The 20995-nt window shown below is 43.6% G+C and overlaps 1 protein-coding gene across 1 annotated transcript; it reads left to right on the forward strand.

Moving 5' to 3' along the window:
* The first annotated feature begins 412 nt into the window (after window positions 1-412).
* On the forward strand, window positions 413-18433 carry HSF4 (heat shock transcription factor 4). The gene is made up of 13 exons (XM_082232364.1): window positions 413-579; window positions 7169-7277; window positions 7944-8071; window positions 8829-8953; window positions 9651-9726; window positions 11000-11064; window positions 11990-12089; window positions 13702-13826; window positions 15141-15368; window positions 15937-16042; window positions 16333-16398; window positions 17209-17315; window positions 17892-18433. Exons 1-12 carry the CDS (start codon window positions 457-459, stop codon window positions 17266-17268), a joined length of 1311 nt encoding a protein of 436 aa, XP_082088490.1. The 5' UTR covers window positions 413-456; the 3' UTR covers window positions 17269-17315; window positions 17892-18433.
* The last annotated feature ends 2562 nt before the right edge of the window (window positions 18434-20995 follow it).

The raw sequence follows: 20995 nt of genomic DNA on the forward strand, positions 1-20995 counted from the left end.
AAGAAATAAAACTTAAGGTGGCCTTCAGGTAGGTCTGCTTCCACTATCGCTTCCTCCAAGTTGCGCCATGGGGAAGGCGAAAGAGCTACCCTTGGCCCTTTCCAGGGCTTTTGCTGACCTCCTGGCCTACTGTGTTTGTGCAAGCAAGTGTATTCTCTTTCCATGATGCTGCATCTTTATTCACGGCATTGTGCAATGCAAATAGCGGTGCGTTTTCATTCTGTGCATTGTTCAACCCGAGGGTTGGCCATGCCTGCCCATTGTGCTGGGCTTGGGAGAGAGCCAGCAGCATTGCTGATGTGATTTTTGTGGGAGGAGGATGTTTTCTCGGCTCTGCCTGGATCGCTAAATGGTTTTGTTTCTCCCTCTGACACACGCACAGAAAGGAAAGGGAGCTTTGCTGTGGGGCAAGAGATCATGGCACTAGTGTAGTCAGAGCATCACAAAAAAAAAACTATGCAGGACTCATCCACTTCCTTGGCTATGGATGGCTACCCCAGTAATGTACCAGCGTTCCTCACCAAGCTGTGGACATTGGTAGAAGATCCTGAGACCAACCATCTCATCTGTTGGAGTATTGTGAGTACAACTAACGTTGGGAGCTGCTAGTTTGGTGTTTGACAAGCCCTTGTAGGGCACTGTGTGTCAGGCGCAACTTACAGGGGCTTTGTTGGCCAGAAACCACACAGTGGTCTCTGAGAGTGATGTGTACACCTGGTATTTTTCAGGTACCTAACCTAACCAGTCTTATACATGTTTATTTTTATGCCGTGTTGAGTTCAGTGGGGGTTACTCAAATGTAAGGTCTAGTTTGTGCATCAGACAGACTTGAGATGATGGAATTCTGGGCTACAGTGCTTCAGACTGTAGGTGGGCTGGAGTGTCAAGCTGGTTGGTTCTATGTTCCCAGCATAAGTTTCCTGAATGTAATAAGCTTAGTATATTGGGGAGAAAACTCTGCCTCTGAGGGAGAAGGCTGCGTGCTAAGCTTGATGTGCTTGCTTGTTGTCTGTGAAGAGCTTTCCCCACTGGGGAGCACTTGGAAATGCAACTCCCCACCTACAATCTGTGGGCCAGAACCCCAGCACTTCATTCTGCATGATGCTGCATCAGTTGGTTCCCTACTGGTGAGGGGGGAGAAATTCAATTTAAAGGTGAGCTTAAACTCATTCACACTTTCCTAAACAATATGTGAACCAAGACATGGCCATCCTTCAAATTCATAATTCTCCAAATTTTGCAATGAAATTCTCCAGCCAAGCAATGTTTGCAAAAAATGGGTAAAGTGCACATAGGAATGTATATTATTAGTTAAAATAATTACACAAATAATAATTAATATACAAATATTAAGGAACATTGTTTTGCAAAAATGTGCATACTGGGAGAAACTTGCACTGAAATGCCAATGAATTGCAAACTGATGCGAAAAACTAAATGAGAAATTAAAATTTGTCACATTTGCCCATGAAATTGTAGCTGCCTTCCCCTATAGAGTTGTTCCTGGAGCTGTTTTGATCACCTGTTTGTTTATTTCACAACTGTCTGCCCATAGCTGTCATCTTGCATGGGAAGGCAATGGGCCTTCCCACCTTTCTCAGCCTGGTGCCTTCCCAGATACCTTCTATGGCTGCCTGATAATCTGTGACCATTGGTCATACTGCCAAGGAGCTCAGTGAGACATACACTGTTCTCTGCCTCCTCATTTAACCCCACAACAACTGTGTGAGCTAGTCTAGACTGAGTGGCAGTGACTGGCCCAAAGTCACCCAGGGAGCTTTGTGGGAGATTTAAACCTTGGTCTCCCAGGTCCTAGTCTGAGACTTTAACTTAACCACTAAATCACCCTGGCTCACTGGAAGCTGGGGCCCAGCAATATCAGGAGGACACCATGTTGGTCAAAGGGGAAGCTGTGAGGATTAGTGCAGCACACAGACAGACCCCCCCCCAAGTGTCCCTAGTTTCCAGGGACATCCCTGGACGCTGCCCTGGTTTCTGATTTGATCCTGGAATGTCCCACTTTTCCTTAGGATGTCCCTATTTTCATTGGAGAAATGTTGGAGGGTATGCACAAAGGTTATTTTTCTGTGGTGATTTTAATTCCCTTTCAGTTGCTACATTTTAGTAGCTTGTGAAGCGTTTCTTGATGGCTCTAAAAATTAGTTTTTGCACATTACTGGCTGCTGTTTCATTTATCTTACAACCTAAAAGCACTGCTAGTTTATTCTGATTACAGGTAATGAAGTGTGTCAATGGTCATTGGCTGATATGGAGAAAATATAATGTTTGCTGGGGGGGGTTGTTTGTTTGTTTTTGTTTTTGCTGGAAACAGAAATTAGTAGGATTCAACTAGTTCCACCTGACCTCTGAATATGGGATATATGTCTCGAATGCCTCTAAGTGTGGTGGTGCTCAAAACTGCAGGACTTTTCTATAAAATTACCCTCTAAATGTCTCAAACCAGACTTTAGAATCAGTAGTTAAATTTGTTGGTGAGAATTTTTAAATCATATTTTCAGTGTGAATGTTTTATCTCTGTTGGAAGTAATGATGGAAAGAAAGTGAGCCAGGGTACTTTCCTTGGTTCATTCTCTTCCCCCCTTTCAGACCACTCTTGTTTGTGAATTTAAAATAGAAAAAATCCTGCCTGCATCTTGAGCAAATTCTAACTGAGAACTGGTTCGTGGTCTGGTTTTATCATTCTCAATATGGATAACAGTATTCCATAAAGTAAAAAAATACATTAAATTTAAATTCTGAAACATTGGGTGGTGCTCAGCTAAGTAATACTTAGAGCCATTGAAACCAATGGACTTTACTTATGTAAACCCAATGATTTATGTCGGTCTGCTCCATGACTAACATAGAATGCTGTCCTTTTGCAAAACTGTCCTTTTTTAAAAAAAGTTTAAAATGCACTGTTTTGCTCTAGATATATATATATGTGCACAAGCACACAAATATGAGTTGACAGATGTTTAATCCTACTTGGGACTGAGTTGATCTCCCTCATACTGCACTTGGACATCACAGTAAACTGTGGGTGTTTAAGAGGATCCGGCCAGCAGGATGTTCTGCTCTTGCACTCACCAGTAACCTGATGTCACCAAAACACTAGGTGACTTAACTTTAAAGGAAAGAATTAGGAGTACACTTGATGTTCATTCCCTTTTTGGCCATGGCTTGAACTTTTCCATACTAGATGTCATACATGATGATAGGCCTGGAAAATTTGGGTGGGATTTGCCCAGTGCACCATGATGATGTGGGCCTAATTAGGCCCAACATGCTGGAGGTTTCCCACTGCCTCACTAAACTATGGATTGGTAAGATGTAAATGAACCTATCATCCTCTCCAGCCTCTTCCCTGATCGCAGGAGGACTTGGAAGCATTTGCTTCTTGTCAACTGCAGTGTGTTTTGTCTGAACCAATAAACTGTGGTTAACATTAAGTAGTCCTAACTTCAAACAAGCCACCTTTGAAACTTGCTTGGTAGTCCCAGTTTTGAATCCATACAGCATGGCAAGCCATGGTCGAAAGTTTCCCAAGTTCTCTACCTGCTTGAGGAGGAAGAGCAGGGAAGCATGTTATTCTAGGACAGAGACATGGGGTGGAAAGTTTCCACTGCAAACGTCTAAATTTTTACTGTTCCTACGATAAAAAATTACTGATGGTAATTGACAAATGCCAATGTAATATTAATCAAGGCTGACAGTTTCAGTAAGTAATATTTTCAGGTGATTATCCATAAGAAGTGTGTAAGTATATGTTTTGTAAAAATCAGGGGTTGTGGAACTAAAACACAAAATACCCTTGAGTCTACAAGCATCCTGGGGCTTTTGGAGATGGTGTTGAGAGGGCTCCGCCCCGCTTCAAGGCAGAGAGTTTTAAAACTATTTCTGTGCCTAGAAGACCCTTTACAGCCTTCACCTCAAACTTCATTTTGGAGAAGCTATGCCACCTTGCCCCCGCCACACACATCTGTTGTCTCACATAACACGAGATGTTAGGCAGGTATGAATTGGGAGTTAAATCACACAAATAACCACATATGCTATGTAAGTTGCACATTATGGAGTAATGTTGATCACAAGAACTTTGCATGTAAAACAAGTTTCAGGGAACATCACATCTTGATGCTAATGAAATCAAAGAAGAGAATAAAGTTAAACCAGAACATTTTTATTTTCATTTGGTGGGTGGGGGGGGGGAGAGAGAGCATGTGTTTTTGTGACCAACATAAGCCACTCAACCAACTAGGCTTTATTGTCCTAAAATCATCTGATTGTGTTCCTAATACAAATTTTCTTCTCAGTTTACCAAATGGGAAAGCAAAACTATCAGTACAATAAAGGATTGTGAACCTATTGTCTATTTACTTGGAGAGGTCTTTAACTGAAGGTTAGATGGAGAAATAGAGACATTCTGGGTCACCTTGTGTCCCATGCAGCTGGATGCTACTTGGAAAAACTGTTTTCAGATAATGAAACTGGGAAATTATTTTTACAGGGATACAGAATACCATAACTATATATGGAAATGAAAAATGGTTCTGTAAGTTGACTGGAATTGTCCAGTTCCACCCTTACCTGATGAGTCCCTCTGGGGTCAGTTCAGTCTCTTGCCGTCCACTAAAATACGGTAGACCTCATTTTATTAAAGTTTGTTTAATGGATCATTTGATAAAATAGTGGAGGTGCATATTTCACAGAAGCTTGTGGGCTACTTGCTTTCCTTTAGCACTATAGAATTACACTTGACTGCGGCAGCCAGTAAAACCAGTTCTTTTTTTCTGGGGGTACACAGGGGTATGCAAACCCCTAAACATTTTGTGAATCTAAGTTTGGTCTCATTGAGGGGGCAGTGTTTAAATATGAGTAGGAAAATGAGAGTACCCATAAACATTTTTTAAAGAAAAAAGAACTGTTATTTTGTCAGTGCTAGGGTTACTGGGGTCTGAACAGCAGCAGTTCACTGGAGGACTTCTAACTTCCACTGCTGACTAAGGAGGTCAGGTACATTAGGAAGACCTTTGTTTAACAAAGTAATAATAGAAAATAAAAATGTGCACCTCACCCCCAAGACCATTCCATTGTTAAATATCCACCCTCCCAAAAATTCAACACTTCTTGTGGTGGTTTCCATTTCCGTTTTAACAGTACAAATTCTACAAATACTTTCCATATCTCCTCAGAATAATTTCTACTGCATATTTCCTGTTTTACCTTAATAGCACATGTTAATTTATCATTAATAGCTATATCCCACACCTCTTTATAGCATTCTTCCATTTTATATTCACTTTGCTACTTCCACTTCCTAACTATAACAACTCTTGCAGCCATCAGTAAAGGAAGAGCTTTTTGATGGTAAGAGCTGCTCAACAGTGGAGCGGACTCCCTCAGATTGCGGTGGACACAATTACTGCTGAATGGGTATTGGGGGGGGGGCTTTCTCTGTCACCACCTTCTAGCAAGGAAGCTTGATCCCTATTTAGAATTAGAAACTAGTAGTGTGTAATGTGCCGAGATCTATAATTGGGAAGAGGAGCTATATTGATATCCACACACAGGGACTGTTCATGATTCCATTTGCTCAGGCACATTCCCCAGAGAAAACCCACGGTTTAGTGCCGAGTCGGCCCAAATGGCAATCTGGTTTTCTGCGGATTGCTGTTTGTTCTGATTTAGCAGTAAATAGCGTGTTTTCCCAGGGAAACCTGTGAGACAAACAAAAAACCACTCAGATCTGTGCTTGGGAAGCACAGCACAAGTGGAAAACCTCTTGGACTCATGCTTTCTAGGTGCAGGATGAGCAAAGTGTGAACGAGCCCACAGTTAAGAGTATGTGTTATATATATGCAGAGTATCTGTGTGTACACATTTTGGGATTTTAAATAACACACTTCACTAAGAAACAGACATAAAGCGCTCATCTCGCTTTACTGGCCGAGGGAGCCAGTGTACACCTTCCGGGTCATGTGGCCAGCATGACTAAGCCTCTTCTGGCGAACCAGAGCAGCGCACGGAAACACCGTTTACCTTCCTGCCAGAGCGGTACCTATTTATCTACTTGCACTTTGACGTGCTTTCAAACTGCTAGGTGGGCAGGAGCAGGGACCGAGCAACGGGAGCTCACCCCGTCACGGGGATTCGAACCGCCGACACTGAACCACAGTTAATTACACAGTACAGTGTTTGTATCGTTGGCAGATCACAATAAAAAAACACCAAGGGAAGCCTTGTGGTCCATAAGAAAACAGTTCCAAAGATAAGGGATACTGTAATTTTATTAGGACAAACCAAGAAGTCACAAAAATGTGGCGACCTTTCCAGTTCTTCAAAACTTCCATCAGGCAAAATGATACACAAAGTGGGAAGGAAGGAGGGGGGTTGGATGGGGATTTTATTATTATTATTTTGGTAGAAAAATCAGGTTGGATGTTGCAACAACGAGGTCTGCTTATGGGTTGATGTTTCACGATGAAGACAGCAGACTTAAGTGCCTGTCTGGTGCTGAGGTACCAAATTACACACCTGAGAAAATAAAACCTGGCTTACAAGATGGTTCCTTCAGTGTGCCTGGCTGGGCTGGGTGCAGCAGGTTTCCTGGGGGTGTGTGTGTGTGTGTGCTGGGTATGCTGACATCAGGTGCACCCACACCTGCACCCGGGACATGCATGGTCCTGCACAAAAATTTGTGGGTGAACCGCCCCTTCATGGGGATAGTTGTGGGGGCAGGAGTACCCACAGCCCCACACACTCGGTGCCTGTGTTTCTCTGCCAAGAGGCATTGTTTGTTAGTGACTGCGATTTTTGCATTGCATTGTCATTCAACATACAGTTTTCTCCTTTCTATACTTGCCCACTAAGCTGTTGCTTAATGCATCTGACAAAGTGAGCTTGCCTCCCTGAAATGTCATGATAAAATAGTGTTACGTCTCTAAGCCGCCACAAGTCTCACTCTTAGATTTTCAAGTATCTAAATGTGAAGTAAAGCGCCAACAAACACACCTCAGAAATGACAGCCAGGATGCAAATTTCAGCCCGTCTGCTGGTTTGTTATTAATCCAGTTTCACATATTTGTAGAATCTCAGTTTAGCATTAGAGCTTTATAGTAATGAGCAGGTAGCTAACATTGTTTAGCTCTTTTTTTTCCCTTTAAAGAATGGTTCCAGCTTCCATGTTTTTGACCAGAGTCGGTTTGCCAAGGAGGTGCTGCCTAAGTATTTCAAACACAACAATATGGCCAGCTTTGTGCGACAACTGAACATGTGTAAGTAACATTCCCAAGATTTAGAAAGTACAGTCTTGGTTGTATGATTAAAATGAATTTTGTACTTTTAAAATGTGGTTTTAGTACGTTGCTAAACCTAAAAAGCAGAAGCACTAGAGCCAACTTAAGTATTTGGCAACCTAGTAAGTTAATGTTTGTTAGAGGCATTTAAGTTTATGATATATTCACATACAATGGCTGCCAAGAGCAGCAAAAGAAGAAGAAAAAAGGTGCCAGGTACTCTGTACTGGTGAGCAGCATCACAAAGAGGCACTGTTTAAAGGTGAAATAAACGGGATACCAGTTTTTAAATCTCACTTCTCTTCGAAGAATTGAGATAAAAACAATAGAGACATAAATAAAAAGTTATATATCAGCAGCTAGCAAGGGTAGGCACACTGAGAATTCTCCACTGCCTCCCACCTTCTTGGGGGCTCCACACAAAGTGGGAATAGTGGAAATATTGAAGATGTAGACTTATTGCTGATCTGGGATTTTGACAGATGCTTTGTCTCTCTGTCCTCTAGAACTGGCACATTGGTTCGCAAGCACGTGTTTGCCACATTCACACTTTTGTGCAGTCATAGATGTATACCTAATGTGTAAATCAGCACCCCACCCCACCCGTCCTCCTGCTTTTCACCAGGCTTCTGTTTGTCCATTTAGATGGCTTTAGGAAAGTGGTGAACATTGAACAAGGCGGCCTTGTCAAGCCTGAACGTGATGACACTGAGTTCCAGCACCTTTATTTCCTACAAGGCCATGAACACCTCCTTGAGCACATCAAAAGGAAGGTAGGAAATGCAAGTAGCTTAATTAGGCTGTTGTGATCATGTGCTACGTACGGCCTGCTTGGGAGAGGATAGAAATTACCTTTCACCATGCAGGTGGTATATTCATAACATAAGAGTAGCCCAATACAAAAAAAGAAAACATTCATCCCTATCAAGTCCTAGTGAAAGAGGCATTGAGTCCAATGGGACTTAGGGCAGCTGCATACACTACACAGTATTATCATTATTATATTTAATTTAGAAACCAGTTACTTGCCAAAACGGCTTCTAAGCGATTTTTCAAGTATAAAACCAATTACCAAAATATAGTCACACATAATTAAAATATGCAATAAATAATTGCATAAAAACATTAAAATCAACATCCACAATTAAAATATTCAATGAACAAACCTATTAAAACTGCAAGCATTATGTTGCTGTTGTTGTTGTTTTTTTCCACCCTCTTTCCCAGCTTGAGCTCTGTAGGATTATCTAAACCTGGGAGAGATTGTGTGACATCAGGGATCGCCCCTGCCATAGTCCAGGCTCCGGACAAGGGAAGGTGTCCTCACCAGATAAAAATAACACTTGCCAGCAAATGTCCTTATGTTTCCCTGACATTCGCCCACTGCATTTTTAGGAGTACGCTTGCAAAAGCTCAGGAATGCACTGGATGAAGAGGGCCTTAGTTGCATTTAGCATTCCCTGGATTGTGTTTCCTACCTCACACAATTTATCCTTCTATTTCTGCTTCTTTCTTTGGTTGTTTCTTCAGGTATCCATTGTGAAAAGTGAAGAAACCAAGATGCGCCAAGAAGACCTTAGCCGATTACTGTACGAGATCCAGATCCTCCGGGGTCAGCAAGAGACAATGGAGTGTCAGGTGCAGGACATGAAGCAGTAAGTGAATGCTACCAGAAGCATCCTGGCATTGCAGGGGGTAGGACTAGATGACCCTCGGGGGTCCCTTCCAGCTCCACAGTGCTATGATTCTGTGGCATATTACCTGTACCCAGTCTGACTACTGGGAGAATTCCGTGTACATGTAGCTGGAATGTTACTTTTGGCCTCTTTGGATGAGACTTGCCTCCACAGAAGGTAAAGATACTGCAGTTATCTGAATATGGGCCCATCTTTACTCCAGATGTCAAACTTATGATTTCTATGTCAAAGGTTAAGGGAGGCCTGACATTCAAATAACTGTAGACTCTCTCCAGTTGAGTGCAAGAGCCCAAGGCCTGTGCCCGATCTCGGCAGGCGTTGTGGCAGTGGGTCCGAATGGACCCATAGAGAGAAGACAACAAAATTTGATGCAGCCTCATAGTTAGATTTCTATATATAAAACTCTAAAGGTGCTTTAAGGGCAACCTTCCCCTCCCTTTAGTAAGGGAAACAAAATTTACTGGCACTTATTTTTTCCAGATTGTCAGTGCAATCCTATAAATGTTATCTTAGAAAGAAGTCCCACTGAGGTCAGTTGTGCTTATTCTGTCGTAGGTTTGTTTAAGATTGCTGCCAGAATCACAAAGACCTACAAGTGCGCATTCACTGTTGATTCATTGAGAGACTGTGCCCTGTGGTTCTCTATTCCTTTCAGGCAGAATGAAGTTTTGTGGAGGGAAGTTGTGTGTCTCAGGCAGAATCATTCACAGCATGAGAAAGTGATCAACAAGGTAACGTTTCTGTTGATGCCAATAATGTGGTGGGGGGTATTTGCTACTTGCAGATTGGGGGGTGGTTGGCTTCACTGAAATTAGCACATGGTCAATGGTCATGGCTTTCTCAAGGAACTTCTGGGAATGTGGTTCTGTGCAGCAGATGGGATCATCTGATACAGGAGTGGGAAACTTTTTCAACCCAAAGGGCATATTTCCTCATGAGCGGCATTCCCACATGGGCAACCTCTTAGGTGCCACATGCCAACGCTGGGCAGGGATAGAGGCAAAAGTGGGTGGAGCAACAGAATGGACTCTTGCCTCTGCACAATAGGCTACATTCCAGCCATGCAAAGCCTCATGTTTACACACACACACACACACACACACACATTTCCATCTGTCCTTGCCCTCACAGCCTGAAGAAGACAAGCTTTCTGAATTTGTGCAGATGCTTCGGGACCAGGGTAGCTACATTTCATCTCAGGAATCACCCAGGTTTCTGATCCAATGTGGCACAAAGTTGGGGTGCCTTCTGTTGCTCCTGGGCAGGGTAGCATCTATCAATATGACCACCCTCCCCAAGTGTCCCTTCCTATTCCAAGGGTTGCATGTTCACTGCATTCATAGAAGAGTGCACACGTTTGATGTATGCTTACATTCATGTCGAGGAAGATGGCCGTGTCTGTCTCATCTTGCCTGCCCCTATCCTTCATTTTTGGAAACTTGAAAGTTGCCTTATATAAGAAGTTGCCTTACATCAAGTGGATCCAAACTACAAGAAAGAAGATTCCACCTAAACATGAGGAAGAACTTCCTGACAGTAAGAGCTGTTCGACAGTGGAATTTGCTGCCAAGGAGTGTGGTGGAGTCTCCTCCTTTGGAGGTCTTTAAGCAGAGGCTTGACAACCATATGTCAGGAGTGCTCTGATGGTGTTTCCTGCTTGGCAGGGGGTTGGACTCGATGGCCCTTGTGGTCTATTCCAACTCTATGATTCTATGATTCTATGAAGTCAGATCATTGCTCAATCTAGCTCTGTGTTGTCTACACAGACTGGATGTGACTCTCCAGGACTGCAGTTTAGGGAGCTTCTCAAAGCACTGCCTACAGACGTTGGGGGTTGAACCTAGATCTCCATGCAAAGCATGGATCTTCTCCGTGCAAAGCAGATGCTTGCAGCCCTCCTTCCCCTGGAAGGGAGCTGCTCCTTGTGTGAGCAGAGAGGTGGACGGTGGAGTGCTGAATCACTGTGCTGACTGACAAACACCTGACCTTGATTTCCCCTGACAGCTGATTCAGTTTCTCTTCGGCCAGCTCCAGTCCAGCCCCAGCAATGCTGGAATAAAGAGAAAGCTGTAAGTACCCTCATGTGACTGCATGGACATGCACGGGCAAGAAACTAGTTGGGGGCTCACCCTTCATTTTAACCCCCCCCAGCTCAGCTCCAAGTGGCGTGGTAGGTCACCAGACCTGGGCACCATGGTGACAGAAAAATGAATGGGGCTGGGAACTGATGAGTCAGAGCTGCTGACAGGTCTCATTCAGTGCCCTTGGAGAACCACCCTGTCAGCTTGCTGTGACCTTTGTTTTAGTGGTATACAGGGGATTGAAAGAAGGAAATTTGAAGAGAAAGGGGAGTGGAGGCAAGGTCCCCTGGGGAAACCACAGAGAGGTTTTCCAGTAATATCATTACAGGGGGCGGGGGGGGGGGAGGTGCACCTATGGGACTGCCAAACCTATTAGGTGAGCTTATTAGGTGGCTGTAAACAGATGCAAAGTCTAGGGAAGGCCTGTGATGGTTTGCCATATGGACAGCCTAAGAACATTAGAGCTGCCTTGCTGGAGTAGACCAAGGGGAGGTCTAATTTAGGACTCTAGTTAAGGAGTAGCAACCCCACAGCTCTGGGCTTCAGAGGACAAGCTGCTGTATTTGTGAGCGAGGGGTGGTGTGACTAGTGTTGGCAGGGGCTGATGGGAGTTGTAGTCCAAAACATCTGGAGGGCACCAGGTTGAAGAAGGCTGGTGTTGTGGAAATTGCTTTGAATGAGTGGGGAGCCTGGACTTCATGGAGCAGTTTCCATGTGTTTGTGTTTCCAAGTGCCACCTGATCAGCTGAGAAGCCTCCTAAAACCCCAAAGAAGCGCCAGCTGTTCTTTCCTCTAGCTGCCCCTGGAAAGATTCAACACTCACCCCCAGAACCAGTGAGCTTGTGATAGTGTTCTTACAAGTCACACAGCTGAGTGACTGAGATTAAGGATTTGGGCTTCCTTCTCTCAACAGACCTCTTATGCTGGATGATGGCAACTCTGCTCCACAATTGACAAAGTTCAGGAAGCATTTGTCTTTGGATCCCATTCATGACTCGTATTTCATCCAGTCGGTGAGTTTGGGATAACGTCCATCTAATTTAGTCTTCTTGCCTGCTCTTATTTATTTGCAAGGTGCTAGCGATTAATCAAACATTTTTTAAAAACATTTTAATTATTTTTAAACATACATCTGAAGCTGTCTTTTCCCTGAGTTGGATCGCTGATCTATCTTGCTCAGTATTTGTTGTGTACAGCACTGAGTGGCAGCAGCTCTCTGGGATTTCAGACGGTAGACTTCTCCAGCCCTTACTAGAGATGCCAGGGACCGAACCTGGGACTTACTGCATGCAAAACACATGCTTTGTCACACTAGGTTACCCTTTCAGTACAGATACTTGCAAACACTGTGAGTGACAGAAGGTGCCATCTAGGAAGAAGCAGACATTCTTTCACATATAGGAAACATTTCCTCTTTTTAAATGGTCCCTGCTGAAACAAGGGCCTGTGTGCTTCATCTCAAAGCAAAGGAGTCATGCTTCTGCCCCCCCCTCAAGATACAGTAGTTGCTTTATTCATGTTCGCATCTATGCAAATTTAATCAATTATTCAGTTAAATTTAAATTCTAATTCATTTAAATCAGATTGTTCCACTCAAGAATGCCTCCATGTTTTGCAAAAGCAACTTGTAGGCAGACATCTCTGTTTGGCCAGGCCCTTTGACTTTTAATCATCTGTGACCTCAGAGGGGGGCATGTTTTAATCCAGTTTCTAAAAAAACAGAATTGACTTTTAGATTTTTCTTTGTTTTCCGTTATCCCATTTTCAATGTATCTATCTGTTTGGTTCTTTTGTAAGTCACTTGGAGTTACTTTGTTTAAAAAAGTGAGCAATAAAGTTAACAAAATAAACTTGACTGGAAAAAACACTTGCGTGGCGAGTCCCCCCCCCCCCAAGGAAATAAAGACACAAGAGTTTAAGGTTAATGGGTCAAATTAGGCCACAACTTTATTGATTACAGGAATTGAGGGGTATTCACCACAGTTTAAGAAGGATATTGACAAGCTTGAACATGTGCAGAGGCGTGAGACCCAGGTGATAAAGGGTCTGGAAACCAAGCCTTATGAGGAACAGGAGTTAGCTATGTTTAACACGGAGAAATGTAGACGGAGAGGTGATATGATCGCCATCTTCCGTTATCTAAAGGACTGCCTAGTGGAGGATAGAGCAAGTTTGTTTTCTGCTGCTCCAGAGGGTAGGACCCAAACCAAAGGATTCAAATTACAAGAAAGGAGATTCTGACTCAACATTAGAGAGAACTTCCTGATGGTAAGAGCTGTTCAGTACCTTGTAAGGTAGTGAGTGGACTCTCCTCCATTGGAGGTATTTAAACAGAGGTTGGTTGACCATCTCTCAGGGATTATTTAGCTTTAATTTCTGCATTGCAAGGCTAGGTGACCCTTGGCTTCCCTTCCAACTTTACAGTTCTGTGATTCTATGACTTGAAGTGGTCTCAAATTTAATATAGTCCAGCCTCCAATTGGTGCAGGTACTATATAGAGCAGCTCCCCACACATGACTTAAGTCTATAGTCTAACATTACCCAGCTGCACTGCTGACCATTACAGGGACGCTTTACTGTTGCATTGTTAAAAAACATGTCTTTCCCCCCATCCTTGCCTGCAGCCATCTGCAGAACCTGCTTCGTGCTTAAACAGCCCTGCTGTCCCCGGAGGGCCAATAATATCAGATGTTACTGAAGTGTCACCATCTAATGCTGTGGTCATGCAGCCTACTTCCAACAGGGAGAGGTAAGAAAAATCAAGTGTTTTGGTGAGCAACATGGATGGATGTAGGAGACAGACAGACAGACAGACATAAATAAATACAGTGGTGCCTCGCAAGACGAAATTAATCCATTCCGCGAGTCTCTTCATCTAGCGGATTAGCGCTATTAGCGGTTTAGCGGCTATTAAAGGCTTAGCGGCTTAGCGGCTAAAAGGCTATTAGCGGCTTAGCGGCTTAGAAAAAGGGGGGAAGGGGAAAAAATCGCAAGACTCGCAAGACTTTTTCGTTTTGCGAAGCAAGCCCATAGGGAAATTCGTCTTGCGAAGCACATCGAAAAACGGAAAACACTTTCGTCTAGCGGGTTTTTCGTCTTGTGAGGCATTCATCTTGCGGGGCACCACTGTAAATAAATGCCGCAGGCAGTGGCGTAGCGTGGGTTGTCAGCACCCGGGGCAAGGCAAGTAATTTGCGCCCTCTAACCCGTGGATTTGCGCCCCCTAACCTGTGGATTTGCGCCCCCTAACCCTAACCCCCAGATGCGGCCGGCCCCCCTGCACCCCCCACGCTACGCCACAGGCCACAGGAGACTGAATAGGCCAGGGCCAGCTTTGCCATTAGGGGCTCCTCCAGATGGGTGGTTTTTGTCTCCCCCCCCCACTCCCGTGTGTGTTCTGCAACATGATACTTTAGTTGAGATTGCTGCATAGCAGGGGGTTGGACTAGATGACCCTCGGGATCCCTTCCAACTCTGCAATTCAATGATTCTATAATTCTGCGTCACTGGTGCAATAATAATGCATTAGTGGTGGATTTATGCTCAGTCGTCTGCTTATAATGCTGCTTTTGCAGGATGGACTCTTCCTATAGTGAGAATATCGAAAAAGGTTCCCCCTGCCACTTCTCCCTTTCATTCCCCTGTCCCCCATTCTCTCAATTGGCATTTCCAATATTTATTTATTTTATTGCATTTATATCCCACCTTTCTTCCAACAAGCTCAGGGCAGTGTGCATGGTTCTCGTCTTCCCCATGTTATCCTTACAACAGCCCTGTGAGGTAGCCTAGTTGAGAAACAGTTATTGGTCACCCAGTGAGTTTCCTGGCTGCTTGGAAATTTGAGCCCTGGCCTCACAGGCTTAGTCCAACCCTCTAACCACCATACCACACTGTATTCATGCCCACTGCTTCTCCTCTCCATTTTGCACCCTCCCCTTGATATGGGGGAAGGAACTGACTTTCATGCACGTTGGTTTCTGCTGTGTTGCCTAGTTTGGCCCTGGAGTGAGCTGAAAGGGGGAAAAAAGCATCAGGGTGGTGCTGAAACTTGTCTTTGGTTCAGGGAAACCTGCCTCCTGCTGGTCAAGGAAGAACCCATTAGCCCTGAGCAGAAAGCCGCATCCACAGATCCTGCTGTCCCCTTGATTGGCTGTAATGTCTGCTCAGACCCTCCTGTGTTGCCTGTTGCCATGGTTCAGTCTGTGTTAGACGGCAGAGGGAGCTGCGATGTGCCACAGCCAGCAAGTTTGCAGACACTTGACAGAAGAGGCAGAAGGGCACCTCTAGACAGGTGAGGGGAGGAGCGCCACTATGTGCTCTAGCACCACACTGTTTCATTGCTTGTGGATGGAGAGTATTGCATGAAGGCTTTAGTAGTTGCAGCTATGCAGATATTTGCTTGTGCTTTAGGGGATCCTGAGGATACAACTAGCAAAACACTGATTCTTTAGGCGCTCATCACAGCAAAAAGAACTGTGGCAGAGATGGGGAGTGTGTGTCCCTCTGTATGATCTGGACTACAATTCCCATCATCCTTGAGCATTGGCTATTCCAGTTGGGGCTAATGGGAGCTTGAGTCCAACAACATCTGGAGGGCCACAGGCTCCCCATTCTTGGTCTATAACTTAACCTAATTCCAGGTTAAGCTAGGAAGTGGATCCCGGCATGAGACTCATAGGATAATCCTATAACTTTCTTCAGAAACTTGTTATGAAGATAAAATGGGGGAAGACAAAACACCATGCCCTTGCCTTTTGCTCCTTGGACAACAGATGGGGGGGAAAGAGTGTTGATCCACCTGTTATACAAATGCTTAACCTGAATCCCAGTGGGCAACTCTTCCTCTTGTGTTTTCACAGAGCAGAAATCTCTGATCCTTTAGATGGTGCTGATTTGAATCTGGAAGGCCTTCAGATCCTACTGAGAAACCAGCAGTATAATCTCGAAGCTGCCAGTCCTTTGGATGTAAGTTTTTGTCTAACCATGATAAGAGTTTTATAGTTCCATCATTCTTGTTTTTCAAAGTTGTAGAGGCACCCTTAGAGCAGATACAAGTCTTCAAATCCATAAACTCCTCACACACATTGAACTAACTGGTTTCTGAATGGTAAATGGTAAAAGATAATAAGGTCTTGACATACCCCCCACATACCCCCCACCCCAATGTGGGCAGAGCAGGAATCAAATGAAGCAAAAACTTTATATCCTCCTGATGTTTTTTAGCTGTGGTTCATCTTACACCTTGTTTGTTTTAGGTTTTCAACCCCACTATATCTGCAAGTGAATGGAATTTGAATGATGTGGAGGCCAATTTGTCCTCGGTAAGACATGCATGTGCAGGATGGGAGAGGGGTGGGGGTGGCATCTGAACACCACCAAACACCTGTGGCATTGAACTGGGAGGAACTTGCAGGAGACTCTGAGATAGGGCCAGACAAAGTCCTTCCACACTATACAAACAGAAACACACAGACGTTCACCTGGCCTTCATTCCCATGAAAAGTGGGGAGGGGAAAATTTCTAGGGCCTGGGCATAGCCAAGGGAGGGTGTGGGGAAGGGCAGTCACCCCCCCCATCAAGTTAATACAAAATACCTAGCTGAGGTTCTCCCCCCCCCCAACATAAAGCCTGCCCCCCAATATAAATCCTGGCTATGTCCATGTTCTAAGGTGAGTAGTGTGAATCTCTAAGTACTTTTGGGTGTGGGATATGTTTACTAGAAGGCTGGGTTGGCTTTTGCCTAGGAGCCCAAAATTTGCCCAAGGATGATGGAGAAATTTGATTTAGTTTGCATTTAAAGGTGAATCCACCAAACTTGCACAAGATTGAACAATTTGCAACCCAAACCCCAGTCATCCTTCCATAAATGCACTCCTCTGAATTTTGCAATGCTGTTCACCAGCCAAGTAATATGTACAAAAGATATTAGTGAAAATAGCATGAACATAGTAGCCACGTGCCCAGACACAGCTGCTTTGGGCCTTAGACAGCCCCTCTCTGCATTTAGTGATGATAGTTGCCTACCTAGCACAGCTATTTCCAGGACAGCAGATGTAATGTTACTGCTTGATTAGTTTCTCTGTCACAACCCCCCTTTCTTCCTGCCTTTGTATAATTGTGCATTGTTGTAGTTTGTGTTTTTGCATCAGGACACAGACGCCAACTGTGGATCTGGAGAAGAATGCAAATAAGAGGTCCTTCCGAGTGTTAAATCCCCAAATTAAGGCCTCTTGCTCAGGTACTGCTCATAGCTAATCTTCCACACAGAGAAGTGACAGTCTACCATGCAGAGGCTGATTTTGCTGGCAGAAGCAACCCTCTTTGCAAGCAATTCAGCAAGTTGTGACATTTCAGAGAGAATGAACTTTTTGCTTTTTCATTTGGCCTCCTGTGCTACCTTCTACCTCCTGTGCAATTTTCAGCAATGCAAGCCTCATCTCCATAACTCTGTTTGCACATAACACTTGCATAGCCAGGACTCCAGAAGCATTTAATCTTAGGGTGTGTTCACATTGCTGCCTTAGAACTCAGTGTTGTTTCTGGGTGCATTTTACAGCATTTTGCCCTTAGCAGTTCACATCAACCTGCCTTAGTGTCAGATTTGTTTCTGCTTGTGTGCACACCTTGGACCCTTACCAGGTCAGGGATGTCTTCACCCCTGCAAAAGTGTTCACCCCTTGACTGGAGTTGCATTAGAAATGGTTTGCGGAACAATACATCCAACAGTAGTCTTTTATAACTACTGAATCTCTGCCAATTCATGTTAACTAATACACTGGTAGAAATATTCTCTATTTTCTGTTTGTGTTCTTAGGGAGAGACGTCATTCTGGAAAGCATCTGTCTGCACTTTTGGAGGAGCAACACTATGAATGTACCAAACAGTTCATCTTTTTACACTGGGTCTAGAACGGCACCTTCCTTCTTTCCTGCTGTGGACTTTAAAATCCCCATCTCAGTTACATCCCATCGAACCTGATCTCCCCGAATGAGAATGATGAGTGATCTTTTGCTTAGCTTAAACTATTTATGCCTCCCCCCCCCCGGGGGGGGGGACATCTAGCAGCCTGAATGTAAAGAAGTGGCAGTCAGTCACTCATACCAGATACACAAATGTGATGCAGTCATTTTTGTTTCTCTGTCAAAGGTTGTGAGTGACAGTTAGCTGTCAAAGGGATTATCTGTCTGTTTTTGAAACTCCCATCATGCTACAAATGAAGCTTTTATTTTTGAACTGCTACTGACAATCAGTGAGGAGGTGATCCCTACACACCGCTTTGGTCCTGTCCAATGCTCTGTGTCCAGTTTTTTCTCATGAGAAATCTTAGACCTCAATAAAAAGGTACTTTTCTTCCCATGTTCAGTCTGGGTCCCATGATCTCACAGGGACCATCCTGGTCATTGTCTCATCTCTCCTGTTTTATTATTGGAGCCTGAAAGGTTGTCTCTAATTTGTGCCTAATTCCCCATTCTGGTTACATCAGAATATAGTGCTATATTGACTGTTGTGCCAAACCTTGACATTATCAGGACCAGCTTGGCAAATGCCAAATCTAGCTTGGAGCCAGCTGCATGTCTTACTCGTTCACACAAAAGGACTGTGCTAAAATTGAAATTATTTGGGGAGGGTTGAATAAAAAATTGGATGTGCTGCTGAGAATTCTAATGTATATTCTTCTAGCTTGACTTTTTTCAGCATTCCCAACTATGGACATTGTTAAATTTGGAATTGTTGTTTTTTTGAACATGTGAAAAAATGTTATGACTTCCAGATAATTGTTGTAGCTTTATATTTATTTATTTTAAATCCTGCAAAGTTCAATTTCTAAAAGCAAACTTTGAAAATTCGTTAGTTTTTGGATGTATAGTACGTAATTTGTTTCTTTCAATTTGCACCTGTCTTTGCAATCCTGGGTGATCCTTGGAGAGTCATTGCATGTCTTAAAACTGCAAGTGTGAGTGCAGTTTGCAGAAATCTATAGGGCCTGTGGCTACAAATGCAGCCCCAATTTCCTGCTGTTCAAAATACATTTGTGAGATCTAGCCTTGAGAACACATGGAACCTCTCCTCTCTTGAAATAACCCTTCCTTGTCATCTTACCCTGAACTTATTAACCCAAGATATCGGGGTCATTCTTGGGAATATGAACTCTTCTTACTCTCTCCTTTACCACTTGCTTGCTTGCTTTGAAACCATGACTAATGCTAACATAGATTCCTCTCTTAATTAATGTTTGAAACCTTGGTTTGATGTTAGTGTGTAACATCTGATTAAAAGGGAACAGGGTTAATCTAAACTATAGTTAGTTTTGATACAAATGTAATGTGTTGAATTATGGTTAAGGCTAATAAGGAAAAAGTGGAGGGATTTTGCATCAGAGAGGTGAGCTAAAAAGTGACCATTTCTTTCCGGGGCTTACTCCTGATTGACAGGTTGTGCTTTGCTGGAAATCTGATTTATAAACCATGGTTTGCTGGACTTGACTGTTATTTTTAGTCATCTAATTGTGCTACATGGTGTTCCAAAATGTATCTGTTTAGGGATATTTACATAAATCATTACCTAAGGATTATCTTGCATAACATTATGGTTTATTGAGCTGGAGTAAAGTGATAATGATAGATTCCTTGGGAGATGTTGCATCCAGACAGCAACTTCCTATGTAATAGGGTTGCATGATTTAGCATTGAAAGAAAAGCAGAAGCAACGGCACTCATTAAAATGTTTGATGTGTATATTTCTTACCAAGCCTTGCTTTGGACTGTCATCCGCCCTCATCTTGTTGATTCCTTTGCCTGCCATGTGGTCCAGCAAGGATGAACATGGCATTCAACACGGTTCCTGGTCGGCTTGTAGGAATTTGGTACATTGGATCAGCATTCCTAACATCTGGAAAATCATTTGTCCCAGAAGTACCCACTGACAGGATTATCTCTTAGAAAGCTTGTTCCCATAAAATGCCCCTATGGAGGCAGCTGTGGGGCTGAAGTCACTCCAGAATTCCTCTATTTAGCTGTAGATTTGCTAAATGTCTACACAAACTCCCTCCAGGATAAACTGTGTGTGATGAAAATAAAGGGAGAGTGAGACATATACTGATGAGTGAGAATGCATCACTTGGCTTTCTTGGCTTTTACAAAACTTTGAGAGCAGCAGAGCCTTATTTTTACTTACTAATACACTGCAATGCTTCTATACTGAAACTTTATCAGGTTTATTGCCAATTTAATGGCTATGGTTTCCCTAGATTCCTGGCACATGTAGCTTGGTAAGGATACTGAGATTTCTCTTATGCCACCCTCTCAGAATGGGATTTTGCATGGTTAATTTGTGGGGAGAGAATGACTATTAAGTCAGTTCTGGTCAGTAGTTAGGCCTTTTAGAACAGAGAAAGAATGTGTTTAGGTCAGAATTAATTTTAGACAAGAGCTAAGTCTTGATAAACTATTTGTTAGAAGAACCTAGACCTAGAACATGGTACCTCATATCATAACAGAGTACCTCTCAGCATGTGCAACATGCCTTCCTCATTCCTCAGTAAGCACACCATCCCGCACATACCAGAACTAGAGAGGCATTGACTTTTACCCTAGCACCTCCTAAGTTTAGAAATTAAGCATAGCCTCAGTGGTAGTGATGATTTGTAAAGGGGCAGGTAGAAGGAATGCTTTAGCACCAGCATGTGTGCCAACTAACCATTTCTGTGCCAAAAGCTTCCTTATTCCATTGCAACCCCTCTGGGATCTGAATGCTAGCAGCTGACATGGACAAACACACAGAGTATATGAATGCACATACCACAGTGCACACACACCACACATTGTCTATATACCAAAGTATACACATTGCAGATTTGAACACACAGCAGCACATGTGTACATGCACACACAGAGCCCTCACCCTCGCTTCTCAGCTGAT

Source organism: Podarcis vaucheri (genome assembly GCF_965113315.1).
Source record: "Podarcis vaucheri genome assembly, chromosome: 7".
Lineage (NCBI taxonomy): Eukaryota > Metazoa > Chordata > Lepidosauria > Squamata > Lacertidae > Podarcis > Podarcis vaucheri.

What these genes read in the sequence shown, in the direction of transcription:
- HSF4 (XM_082232364.1), top strand. Translation starts at nt 457, where the DNA reads ATGCAGGACTCATCCACTTCCTTGGCTATGGATGGCTACCCCAGTAAT. An exon ending in TTGAGCACATCAAAAGGAAG is followed by an intron (nt 8,072 to 8,828) that starts GTAGGAAATGCA and finishes TTGTTTCTTCAG; the next exon opens with GTATCCATTGTGAAAAGTGA. An exon ending in AGAAGGGCACCTCTAGACAG is followed by an intron (nt 15,369 to 15,936) that starts GTGAGGGGAGGA and finishes GTGTTTTCACAG; the next exon opens with AGCAGAAATCTCTGATCCTT.